This window comes from Ambystoma mexicanum, chromosome 7q (assembly GCF_040938575.1).
Source record: "Ambystoma mexicanum isolate Mex_15411 chromosome 7q, UKY_AmexF1_1, whole genome shotgun sequence".
Classification (NCBI taxonomy): Eukaryota; Metazoa; Chordata; class Amphibia; order Caudata; family Ambystomatidae; genus Ambystoma; species Ambystoma mexicanum.
In genome coordinates, this window is record NC_090941.1 from 531,383,119 (window position 1) to 531,396,978 (window position 13,860).

The window sequence follows — 13,860 nt, forward strand, 5'->3', positions numbered from 1 at the left end:
AACCTTGTACACTGTTCTTTATTCCTGAATACCTGCTGCTTACTTACAACTGTGTAGAATTGCTTCTTTGTGAGTTGAGAAATTTGCAGGGCGAAATCTTAACCTAAGCGCTATCTTTTCAACAAGCCAAAACTGTCTTTTCCCTGTGTTTTATATTCTGTGTTGCTATAAGTGAATTCACCTGCCTTACCTACTTATTTGTATTGTTACCACATTGGTGATTGCTGCCCCTTATATTAAAACATGTGTTTGATTTGAATTTTAAATAAATAAATACATATTACCTTTACCAAACAGCCTTATTCCTGGTCCATTGTCCTGGGGGTATTTTGAGAAGGATTGTGATATGAGTGGTATATCACTTAGAATATTGAACCTACAGACACAATAAATAAGTATTTCATTTGTGCAATGCATGCTAGGCTGAGACCGGGTGTATTGCCTGATTGAAAGCCTTAACAAGGTAATATTAGAGGAGTTCAGAATGAATACCTCTAATTTGTTTGATTGGGACTCAGGCATGTGTTGTGTTTTGATCTTCAACAATGAAGCAACCACTGAATGGGAAACTGCTACTTCTAAAAAGGGATCCTAGGACTATATTTTCACAAAGCTATACTGCTATGTCTGTAGCAGCTAGTGAATAGATACTTGGAGGCCTTACTGCAGCTACCAGATTTAATTGTTTTCTACAGTATGCAATGGCTTTCCTATTGTTACGCTCACCTGGCTCCCACAGAGGCATCGATCTGGACTGGACTGCTGCGGTCTCCACCAATGTGACGCATAGGGCCGAGATGACGGACTGGACTGGCCCACCTAGCTTCGTTTGCTTGGCCCGTAGGAATATTCTTCTGCAAGTGGAGAAAGGGAATTAGCCACCCGTGGAGTTGAGCGTAAATCCCCCCACCCTGCTGTTCTCCCCACTGATCACCTTGGATGTTCCCTCTTATAGTCTCACCTGATGATTTGAAAAGATGAGCTCTCGTTCCTGCATTGAGCGTAGGGGCACGTAGATAACCAGTTGCTTCATTGGCTCGAAGGAATTGGTGAGTTCCAGGACAATATTGACTCTGATATTCCCGGCAAGACGCCATAAGTATGTAGTTCGTAAGAGTTCAAATGCCTGACTTTCACTCTTGTCCGATTCCTTGCAGGTTGCAGCTTGACCCTACTGAAGAGTTCCTTGTGGCAACCGGTAATGTTCTGGTTAGGATTTGTATTATCCAACACAGTTCGATAAAATAATGTCCATATGTAACCTGTAGCTTTCTCCCTTATTCAGGCCCTGAGAGAAAGTATGAAGTCTCGGGGAATAATGCCTCTGGCGGTAAAATCAGGTAAGTCTTTTGTGGTGAGGAGGGTTCCCCTTGTTAGTCCCTTGTTTCAACTTGCTGTCCTTTTGTTTCCCCTTAGGGGCCGGGGTTCGGCTAGGATGCAGTGGAAGCTGCGCCGACCCGTGAAGAAGAATAGTACCCCCAGTGGTAAAATCAGGTAAGTCTATGGGGGGTATTCCTCTGCGTATTCCCTTGGCTCACCTTGCTGTTCTTGTCTTCTCCTTAGGTGCCGGAGTGCAACGGTAACATGCAGGAGGATGCAGTGAAATGTGAAGATGCTGCGAAGGCCGGTGAGTTCAGCGCGGCGCTGCAGCAGGCGAGGCGACATGCATAAAATAACTTCTTTCTTCCAGCTCGAAGGCGCGATGGATCGGGAATTCAGGTAAGGATCAAAGGTATTGCTCTTGTTCTAACCTTTTCTCCTTCTTTCTCCCTTTTTCTAGGAGCCCCAAACTCGAGGCGGGCGTGGCAAAAGACTGGATGCAGACTTGCAGGCACGGTGAGAGTTACGCTGATGGATGCAGAATAACGCGAAGCATGTGCTGCTCTTCGGGCGTGGTTTAAATAGCCTCCAAAGTAGTCCCAGGTAAGTATTCCTCCCCAGCCCCACCCGAGTAAAAAAAAATAGTCCCTAGGTAAAATAGTCCCTTCCAAGCCTCGTTTGACTACTTGGAGCTCTTGCAGCATGGTCTGCATCAGGTAAGTTTTAATCTATGAGCCTGGCGCCTATGGAGCCAGGAATGACTCTCCATATGAGCCTGGCGCGATAGGCACCAGGACTGCACCCAAATAGCCCCTAGCGGGGGTTGTTGGGTTTGCTCTGGGTAACTTGATGCCTGCTTCCGGGGTTGCTGGTCTTGGTCTGGGTCCCCGGGGGTAGGCATCATGACACCTATACTGATGAAAATGCATTACTTGCATGACAATACAGAGTGAATTTCGTCTTGTAATCAGGGATACTTAATACTGGAGCTTCATCTAGTGCTTTAAGTGTCAGATGGCATTTCGGTGTCATGTCCATTGGAGTGGTTTTGGTCTAATGGCCTCAATATAGTGTTGTAGTAGTTCAACTCAGCATAGCCTAATTCCAAGCATCTACAGTAACCCACCAAGCCCAACATTCTCTAGCCTGTGTGACATTCTTAAGCTTTAGGATATTTTAAACTGATTCTTTCCCAGATGAATCTATACATCTGTGCCCCAACATGATATGTCATATCCCTAATAATGTATTTTGTCTCTACATAACTGCAACATCTGCATGGATGCTTTGTGCCCTCTGTTTGCTAATAGAGTCAGTAATATCTGGGTATCGTGCCTACATGCATCATAGGATGGTGAGGCTAAAAACAAATCAACTACATACTGCACCAACACTGGAAATAATGCCATCTGAATCCGTCTTGAGTGCTTGTGAAAAGAATGTGGGTGATTCTATATACCCCTGGGCAAGCCTCGTTCATGTACACTGAATTCCATGATGGGAAAATGCAAACAAAAAACTGGCTTTAGTGTATATTGAAATAGAAAAGAAAATAATCGAACACACGTCTACCACAGTAAAGTGTTAAGCAGTGGATGGAATGCAGGATACAATAGTAGCTGAGTTGGGTACCACTGAAAAGCAGGAATAACTACCAAGTTCAGAGCTCTTACATTTTGAACAACTATAGGTGTTCCTTCCTGGCATCTTGAACGGCAAAATCTTGGAGTTGCGGGGACAAGATGTAGGCACTATGATCCAATGCCCTTGTCACCTTCTGGCTGCAAAGGATACTGAGGAATACACAGCAGTTTTCTAGATGGGTCTATCCTCATTTTAACAGGTTTCGTATTCCTAAAACAGCCCATTTTTATTATCGTTTACTGAGCATAGGGATTTGGGAACTTTATCAAACCTTACAGGTCTGGGGACCAATTGTTATCCAGACCCCGTTACGGTTGCTCTTGCAGAACACGTAAGGTGGCCAGGACTTCCTTTGTATTCTTACTAGGTACTTTCAGGAACACTCCATCTGGATTAAAGTAGATGGTGCAGTTTAACCTATGTAACAGGTCACTTCCTAACAAGTTAATGGGTGCTGAACAGCTGAGGAGGAAAAATGTTTCATTGATTGGCCCCAGAGCAACCGCTATTGGTTCAGAAATGGGATAACGAACTGTGGTGTTAAAGATGCCTACCACATTCACTGTTTTAGGACAAAGGGATGTCTGGGAAGCGGTCAGACCGATGGCTCCTGTATCAACTAAACAAGAGATTGCTTGTCCATCAACCTCACTCTGCACATGGCCCATCCTGATCTAGGAGTATCAAGGGGTACATAATGAGGTATTCTATCAGGCTGCCTCAGTACTGCTCTTACTCTTGCTTAGACTAATGTGTTTGTATCAATGTGAATTTCAATGCATTGGGGTTGTGGAAGGTGCGCTGTCGAGAAGGACTTTAAGCTGGGGTCTGTGCAGACACTAATTCATCCAGTGCCCTCTCTGCTACCAATAGTTACAGGTATTCGGATCTATATATTCTCCATGCTGTCTCAGTCGATTCCCATTTAGTGCTGCTCTTCCCCTCTCTCCCAATGCCTCCAACAACACCTTTGAACCCACAACTACCCACCGGGGGCTCCTGCCACTCAAAAAGATGCAACTGTAGCCCACTAGCTTACTTAGAATTTTCTTTCTTTTGTTCTCACTACAGTGATTTGCCACCATCATACATTCTGAGGAGTTCATTTTGCCACGCTAAGCAAATCATTTTTAACTGGAGCTCTGGTTGCAAGCTGGACACCAAAGAGTTGGATATCGTCTCTTGGGCTGTTTCATCCAGATTTCTGATGCCTGAATGCTGGGTGAACATTACCTTCAATTGGTCTTTGTAATCGGTTGGGGATTATCCCATATTTTGTCGGCAGTTACCTCTCTTACCCAAATCTGTCTTTCTGGGCCATACCTCAGGGACGGCAACCAGGATTCTATTCCGAGCCTGGTCAAATGGATTTCCAATCCCAGGATCATTTGCTGGTCTTAGTGCTTGCAAATGGCTCTGTCTGATCCTCCAGAGGAATAATCAGTTGCACGAGTTGGTTCATGTCAGCCCAGGCAGGAGTATAGTATTGGATGACCGTTTAAAGCTCCACTATGAAATGTTGAGGCTCCTGCTGGATATTAATGAAGTCTGTGGCCAGGTTTCTCAAATCATCCGGAGTCCATTGGACATGGACTGTCATGAATCAGTTATCTTCTCCGTCAACTGTAAATGATTTACTTGGAACTTAATATTGTACCGATCCATGTCAGATTTAATTTGAGTGTCCTAACCACATACTGGAAGCTTGTTAATGCCCCAGATGATTGATTGAATACGTTGAAATATGGTATGTTATTGTCTAGAGCTGGTTTCATGTCTTCCCGTTGCATAGAAACATCAGGCGGGATGATAGGTGGCTTAGCTTGTCTCCAAGAAATATACTTGCTATGCCACTCAGTCAGTTGACAACTGATCGTTAAATTGGCTACCAAAAATAATGCTGCTCTTTACATTGAGTATATTCAGGCCCGGAACGAATTTCTGAGCTATATTCATCATTTCTTGGTCTGGGAGTATCATAGAATTACATTTAATGTAGTAAAGTCCTTGGAAATACTTGGAGCATGGCAAAATATCCCATGGAACGACAGGCATTGCCGACTGTGTTGCGAGATGCAATTGGAGTCTGTCAAACATCTTCTGACCGACTGTTCCTAACTCCCGAAGCTTCAGCTCCTGGCCCTGTAGTCAGCTGGCCTGGAGGGGAACATCACAGCCAAAGAACTATGGAACATTTTCATTAGTGGGTCTCATGATGCGTGTACTGTATACCTTACTTCCTTATGGAAAAAGATTGTAAATAATTTGGCTATCTTGGCAGTTGATTTGGTGACTATGTTATCGCTTCACTTAAATAGGTGAGTAAATTCGATGCACTGTAGTTACTGCTTGTTATATATGTACATTTTCATAGGTTTGTGTTATGGAAACGTGTAGTATTAAAAGTGGACTTTTGTTAACGGAGTACTGTAAATAAAAGAAATTAACTTAACTCTGTGAAAGATGTCCGTCATGTTTTGTCCTTGTGAAAGCCCTCGGCTCCCCTGTGAGGCCACGCAAGCACACCGCTTATGGCACAGCCTCCTCTGAAATCCCCCTCCACCCACAGAGTGTTTAACCAGGACTCATTCCCTCCATTTATGCACTCTCGAGGGATCCAGGAGGAAGCGGCCCAAAAGTCATTGTTGCTACCCCATTTGCGCAACAAATCCGAGTCCATGGAGCACGAATTGCCACAGAGAGCAGTCTTGCACACCAATTTTCAGGGGATGAGAAACAGAAAGAAGATAGTCTTCGGAGGTTAAACGTGCTTTGAATTTCTCTCGCACACATATTCGATAAATGAATGGCATTTTTATTTTCTTAGGTCACAAAATGTTACACCAAAATAATTGAACTGCAATTTTTTATGAGTGTTATATTCATTTCACAATTGTTTGCACATTGTTGCCATTTATGTAAATTGTAGTGATCTTTATATATAATATTAAATTGCGCTTTTATAACGCACTTCATGCCGGTCCCGTCTCTACGCACAGGACTGCGTATCGAACCCATGCTCCTCAGTATTGCCTTGCTTCCGGAAAAGAACATTGCCCACTTCCCAGCATATGACGGTTTCTTCCGATTCTTACAGGGTACCAGGCCCTCCACGTCCAGTCTACCCCTCCACTTGGTCTCCCCTGAAACAACCCGCACCCCTTCCCTACCTGCACTTGTCCTTCCGGTCCTTCCCCTTCAGTAGCCTGGTTGGGCCTGCCCCCCTTCAGCCCTTCCAGACCTGTACCTCGCACTTAGCATGTGGACCTTCTTCCCTTGCACTCTCTGCATTCCCCTGGCTCTGTTCACCTGGCCTCCCCTGGTACTCGCTAAACCCACAAGCCCTTCCGCCTGCACCAGTACTGCCCCCTCTCTCCCAGACTTCTTGTTAACTGCGCTTGCACGATCCGAATGTCACAGCCTAGTAGGACCATTTTTTTGCTTTTGTCATCCCTGTTCCCCCACCGTTCTGGTCTTGTTCCAACTTGAAACACATTGTGTATAGGCACATTATAAAGAACCAATAAATAAAATGCCCATTCAACCAAGGTAGACGTAGAGGGCCGTTCCCATGGAACCAGGGGAGAAAATACAAGTGTTGCCCACGATTTGTTAACTGACTGAACTCTCCCAGGCTTAGATGATCAGAGAATAGCAACATTAGAGAACGCTTCGCACCTCCATGTTCTTTCTCATTGCCTTGAAAAGGTACATTCAGTTGGAGAACTGTCTAGGGTTCTAGGGCTGGGAGGACACATTCGCCCCAATACAAATTCACTTTTCACACAGGGATATAGTTTGTTGCAAGGGCCCATGGTCTTTCGGTGACCCTGCAACATTGTAGATGAGTGCTAGTAGAGGTGGATATGGCTAGCCAATTGTAAAACTAACCTATATATTCTTTATATGTAACTCACCCAAACTGAGCAAAGCAAATGGCTGATAGGTTTCCGGAAGGGAACCTGAATTAGTGATGTCACACTGGGATAAAGGAGTGTGACACATGCTTAAAAGCTGAGAGCTCTAGATGAAACTTGTTTTCCTGGTGTGATCCCCGTTATGTTTATTTGCTAATAAACAATAGTAACTTTGCCCCATGACTGAGTCTCGCTTGGTTGTGGCGGGGAGTCTTTGAGAGACCCAAGTGTACTCTGCTGATAATTGGGGTGACTGCTAGAGGACCGCCGCCATGCTATACAGTATGCTAAAGATAGTCACTGAGCAGACCGTTCATTGTGAAGTCCTCATGGACCACACACTCTTAGATTTGTTCAATGTTGGTTACAGAGTTCAACAGTCAAATCACTCTTTAAAGTCGGAACAGAGGGCTCAGTGAAGTGTGGGAGCAAATATTAGACCCTTCTTACACCTTTTTCTTGGCCCTTTAAGCCACAATGCTTTGATCCTTTCTCCTTTCCCATGCTCCAGCCCCTGGGCAGGAATTTCTAAAGTTTGTGGGCGTTGTGGAGGACCTTAAGAGAGACCCACAGCTAGTGACTGCAGAAGATTCTAGTTTCTGCTCTAGATACTTATGATTCTCCCTCAGTAAGGAAATGCAACTGCGGGGCGACTCTAGCATTCAGATTTCTAGCAAGAGTCTGCATCATGGTCTGTAACAAACAACAGGGTTTGGTATGAAATATATTCCGCAGATTAGATTTCTGATAGCTTGTAAACAAATTCAACATCCTTGGAGTCAATGCTGCCATCTTGAGAGCATCCCACAATTAGTGGATGAGGTTGCACTGCTGTAAAAAAAAAAAAAAGCAAACAGACAATAAGGACTACAATAACCCCTTTCAAAGTACGTTTGGGGAAATATGTGAAAACATGGCATACCTCTTCCAAGTGTTACTCACGTGATGAACAATGAAAACATGAAGATAACCACCATGGGTGAAGAGATTACAGTTTTTTTTATTAAAACAGCTTTGCAAAGGTAAATGATAATAAAAACATGACATTTTATGAAATCAAACTTCCCAAAAGCGTGAATCCAATTTTATACAGTGATTCATGCCAAATGACACTTACTCCGAAAAGCTGCATTGACTGGTTTTACAATTACCCCATTTAATGGTACTTGAGTTATCGATCTCAGAAGGATGAACGGACAAGTCTAGCCTGCCACTGGATTCAAACTTGGGAAGTGCAGAATGCCAACATATCAGAGCCAGCACTTTACTACTCTGCTATTCACCCATACAATAAGGGTACATACTGGCCAAACTGGCTAAAATACAGTGAAAAATAAAAACGAATAAGTGATACAGAAGAGAAAACACAAGGTTAGAAACAAATAGAAGCATTTTCAATTAGGAAAGGCTAGTTAAAGAAAACTAGTGTTATGAGCTCAATGAAAAGGAAAAAGGTCATGGAAAAAATGTAGATGGGAACTCCAAATAGGAGGTGCTGTAACAAAAGGACAACACTTGGGAGACGGGAGAACCCGCAGACAGCTTTTTACGTCAAATTAGAGTGTTGAAGGGCAAGCATCTTGAAAGCAGTGCACCATGGTATACATACAATATGAAGCGATCACAATTGCAACTGTACCAAAATAGGGGAGATGTCATCAGATTTCCTAAATCAAACGTTGATGTGCAGCAGTGTGGCGAATGAGGATACAGCGACAACGGAAAAGAAAGCACCACCACATTGCACAATGTCATTGTGCTGAAAAAGGTCACATTAGCAACCCTAGCGGTTATGTCTGTAGCACATCCACTCCATCATGGACCCCAGATAAGGAGTACATGATTTGGATTCATTGCTGTTCTGAGATGGTCTTAAGAGTGCACTTTTACATATGGAGGGGTCACAGCCTGAAGACACAGAATAGTCTAAGCAGTTGTCCCCAAAGTCAATCATGGCAGAAAAGGCTTGAGGTTCTTATTGTTAGGGCAAACCATCTAATGCCACCTGGAGGATCCCCAACACACCAGGCTCCCACCTTGCCAAACCCTGGCAATCCCCACTCCTCTTTCTTCTGCTCAAGGAAAGAACCATGTACAGGGGGATTCAGCAAATTAACCAGCCTCTGAAAAAGAACCCAGAGGCTCTGGATCATCCAAGTAAAGGGGGAGTCTGTAAGTCCATCATTGAAACAGAACCATAAGTACTGGGCCAAATCACTACTAATGAAGACCAGACGTGTCAAGTCACAGCAACTTATGAGAAATATAAAAGGCACTGGCAGGCAAGACGAGGTGCCCTAGAAACCTCGTCTTCTTAGGCCCTGGAAAGATCGAGATCCTCATCTTCGAGCTATTCTTGCTCCTTCTGACCACGCTGCCTTTTTTTTCCCCATCCTTCAATTTCGCCTTTTTTGGATTCTAGGTGCTTTTAGGCCTTCTATTGTATTCACCTTAAGGAGCATCAGGGAGCCTTCTCTCATTTGCAGCAATACATTCTTGTTAGCAGTTGGAGGACACTACTAGTAGAGGACCAGTCAAAGGTAACCTTCACCCCATTACCAAAAAAAGAGAGGATTGTTCCTTTGGAGTTCTCAGGCACTTATTCCGGTTGTGTAATGGCACACACTTCCAGGTGGGTGCCTTTTTGTCTTCTAGCCAGGTCTGCTTGCTGGTTTCCCAAGGGCGTGCCATCATATTCAACCGGTGAAGGGCCGGATCACTGTGCCTCGGGTCTTCATGTATAAATCCTACAGGCGCCCTTATTTTACTGTGCCGTTCCTACCCAGAGGAGGGGGTCAAGCACCCAGAAGGTATGCAGTCATGTGAGGGTCCTGATAGTCATAGGGACCAAAATCTGGAATTACCTTTCAGATATTCTGCACAAAACCAAGAACTCTCTCACCTGGTTTAAATATCTGAAATCCTACTTTGTGTCTTAGCCTTCATCCTCAAGCTTAAAATGCAACAACTCCTGCATCTTTTTGCCTATAAGTGATTAGGTTAGCAATGGTACGTTCAGAAATGAGTAATTCAAGTTTAGTGTACTTATACTGAAGTGTACCATAGTCATACACTTCGGCATTTATAATCAACTACATTTCATTGTACAACATGTGATCTGAACACACAAAAGGTTCCTTTTGTTTAATGTAGTCAGCATTTAGCTTTTGTTAAATTGGTTTTCCATGCACAGTTTACTAGTCCTATGAACTAACCAAATGGCTGTGTGGTGGTTAATTTACCAACCATGTTTGCCAAGTTGATTTGTAGTAAATTCTTTAATACGCGATCCATGAATAACTTAATTTATAGAAACCCTTACCACTGTATACTCAAATATGATATTACCTCTTTATAGCTGTGATCGAATTAGATTAACATTTGTTCTTTAACATTTAATCTCAAAACAACAAATATCAGCAGTCGTTGGCACAGTCATACAAAACATACCCAAGTACAAGTAACATCATTGGTTACAAACTATTAACGTACCTTTAGTGGCACCATTTTAAAGAAATTAACAATGTGTTTTAAAACCAAAATTTGTTTGCATTTTATATTTGTAATAAAACCAGTTCAAGTATTTACCTTCTATCAGTGGCACCAGATATGTGGGTAAAATTTTGCAAGGACAATTCAATCTTTATTTTATTACTACCACTAAATGTATATGCGTTGGGGAGTTTAGTCTGCAACTATAAAATAAAGTGCATTCATAGAATGATCAGTGATGGTGCAGAAATAAGATTATACTCACCTTTATATTAACATCAAATGACTTGTCAAATGGATGTAGGTCTACCATTCCTCATACAAAGAAACATATTGATACCTAATATCACTGTATTTTGTACAATCCTCAATTAGTTAATGCCTACTTGTGCTTTTGCTACAAAGAATATCAGAGGACAAAATAATGAAAACTGACATATTATACAAGTGACAGCCTTCCAGGAGAACAAACCTACAAGAGTATGTTTAAAGTAAGAACAAGAGTTATTAAATTAGACCTTATTCTGTGAAATCGTGAATGAAAACATGGTTTGTGTATTTCTAAAGTGCCATTAATTGTGTTTGGTGTTAGGTTATGTAAAATCCAATTTAGTCAACCATTTTAAAACATGGCTCAACAACGAGGTGTGAGTAGTGCACCGTATTGTGCAAAAAACATGGTTAAATGTATTGTCAAGTTTTCAAAATTGTACTGTACCCTTCCAAATTTAAATGCACAATATAAACTCTACAATTGAGCTTTCCATCTTTAGGCAAAGGAATCATTTTAAGAAAACACCTCTGCAACTCAAGACTGTCGAACTGCTCATCGTGGTCTTTAAACATTAAATCATAGTCTTTTTGCAGAAATGTTGAGTGCAATATTAGACGATTTAGAGTTTATGCCACATGAAATCTTCAAAAGGCAAACCTTGATAAAATGTGTAAACAAGCTTCAACTTCATTTTCAACTATGATAGATGGGGTACTCTTATTAGAAACAGAAAATCAAAATATGCTACTCCAACATACATCACGGTAAGTCACAGGCTGCTTTGGATTCACGCATTCCATCAAATAAAAATATTGGCTACAGAAATAACTGAAATCTATTTGAATTAACAGAATGATTAAAACACAGATGAACAGTAGGACATCGGAAATTCAATGACATTTATCCACATATTAAACAGTAAAGAACATTCAAGTTCATTCTTTTCGGAAATGAGAATAAATAGAAACATTGGTATCCTATAGAAAGGTGCACAATTTAATTTCGAATTTCTCTTATTCTGCAGGAGAATGATGGGCACTGTAGATCTTGGTTCTTGAAGTCCTGTTTCTGTAATGATGACGTTTGGGGTAAGGATGCCAACTCCGCCAGAGCAATTCTCAGTGAAGGGTTCGAAATTACAATAGCCATTCTTTTCTGTGAGTGACCGTTTCTTGGATGGTCAAAAGCTTTGAGAAGTCCAACAAGAAGCTGTGTACACACCTTTAAGATTAGAATCCGGTACTTCAGTTTACTGAATGAAATGCCAATCGTCGGGATGGTACCACAGCATTGCTACATTTTTAAAGTGTATTTATGTACTGATCATTGGAGATCTTTTGCATTAGGGACACAAGCACATACTTACACAATGACCGAAAGATATGAAAACACTTCCTAACCAATAAATTTGTTTCAACTTGCTGTAAACTCAAACCCTTCATTACAAGTCAAGATGTTTCAGCTGTTCATATGTGAGGAAAAACTGCAAGAATTGGTTATGGAAAATGGATAAGAATGATATTTAAATGTAAGAATACAGACTACAAAAGATATGTACACAAAAGCATTAACAAAAACTGGTCATGTTATTTTGAAAGTACACAAAATTCGAAAATGATTAATCCCTGCTTCACATCAATAGAACTCATCCACCAACATGACCCCACCTTCTTTCAGATTCACCCTCCCCCTATTCCTACCCTCTTTGCATGTACATATGTATGTTCTTTGCCCTTACACTTTTTTATGGGGATAAATCCCATAAACCTTAGAACTCGCCTCCTCCAAATACCCAACCACACCTCCATGTTTGCAACCTACATATTGTTTAGTACATTTTTCAGTTTATATATTCATGGGTTCTAGAATTGGGAAACATGAAATGTTCTTGTTCTTCGTATGATAATTGCAGCATGTACATTTGATTTTATGAAACATGTACATCTTGAAAGATGTAGTACGATAAGTGGTTTTATGATTTGCTAGTTATGATACACATTTCTAGAATCAAAACGTTCACACCTGTGATGGAGTTCACTTGATCATAGAAACCACAAAAGACTGCAACAGAGAGAAAACAATAAAATGTGCTGATCCATATAGGGATTTTTCAGTGAAAGAGGCAGGAAAGCTTGCAACATGCAGCCGAAGCCTTGGATGCTTTCTTGCCAGCATATAAGAAAAGATTAAAAAAGGGTTTCAAGATTGTTCTGTACTGTACAGCTGGAATTCAAGAACCCTATGAAATGTATAGAACCTCTACAAGTGGCTAACGAGAAGTCTCTGGAAGAACAACTACTTGAATCACCAGAAATATAAGTGAACATTTGAAATAAAGAAGGATGCCAACTGTGGTGTTCTTCCACCTGGACCGCCTCACGCTAGGTCATCGATCACTCATCCATTCACACAATGATGAGGCCGACACAGAGCTGCGGTGCAACACGTCTTTACTGCATCACAGCCAGACTCGAACTGCCCTTCGGGCGGTAACCCTGCCCCTTAACACACGTGGGTCGCAGCCCACAAATAAACAGAAACAGACAGAGGACTCATCCTCTAATAAAAGACAAGAGTGGCGACACCACAACCTCTCGTCACTAAACCTTAAGTCCTGCTATCAGTTCATTTCTTCAATGAGGCGATGGGGTTTCATTCTCGTTCTCGTTGGTCGACACTCTGCTCTGACCAACGGGTCTGTCCAGGTCTCTGGTGCCATGTCTCCTTCAGAGTCTTCTCTGTCTCCTTCATAAGGAGCCTCCCATTTAGTGAAATCGTCACTCAGGTTTGTGTCGCCCAAAACTGGGGCTCCTGGCATCCATCTGAAGTGAGATGAATTTCTCGTTATGGACCTACGGTCTCCCTCCGCAGTAATGAGTGATCCCTTCTTTTTGACGATGATGAGTGGTTCCTCGCTGAACGGGGCTATGTTTTTCCGATGCTGAGGTTGGCGGACCACTACCAGGTCTCCTGGTGCCAAGTCGTGCGCTTTGGCTCATCGGGTGGCATCCACGGTCCTTTTCATGTTCTCCTTCATGTGTATATCTTTCTCTCTCATTTATGTGTCCTTTTCATATTGATCTTCATCAACTGCCACATGTGGTATTCGTGTTCTAATCGTTCGCCCAAACATCACTTCCGATGGTGTTTTCCCAGTGGTGCTGTGTTTCGGTAGTCTCGCATGAGTTGGTATAGCAGCTTCTCGACTGGCTC

The 13,860-nt window shown here is 42.3% G+C and overlaps 1 protein-coding gene across 2 annotated transcripts in view; it reads right to left on the reverse strand.

Moving 5' to 3' along the window:
* Window positions 1–7,861: 7,861 nt before the first annotated feature.
* SLC25A30 (solute carrier family 25 member 30) overlaps window positions 7,862–13,860 on the reverse strand; it is an 852,298-nt gene continuing 846,299 nt past the window's right edge. For both annotated transcript variants that reach the window (XM_069640062.1, XM_069640063.1), the window contains one exon: window positions 7,862–12,130. In XM_069640062.1, coding sequence (XP_069496163.1) covers window positions 12,089–12,130 — 42 coding nt within the window. In that variant the 3' untranslated portion in view covers window positions 7,862–12,088. The remainder of the gene's footprint in view (window positions 12,131–13,860) is intronic.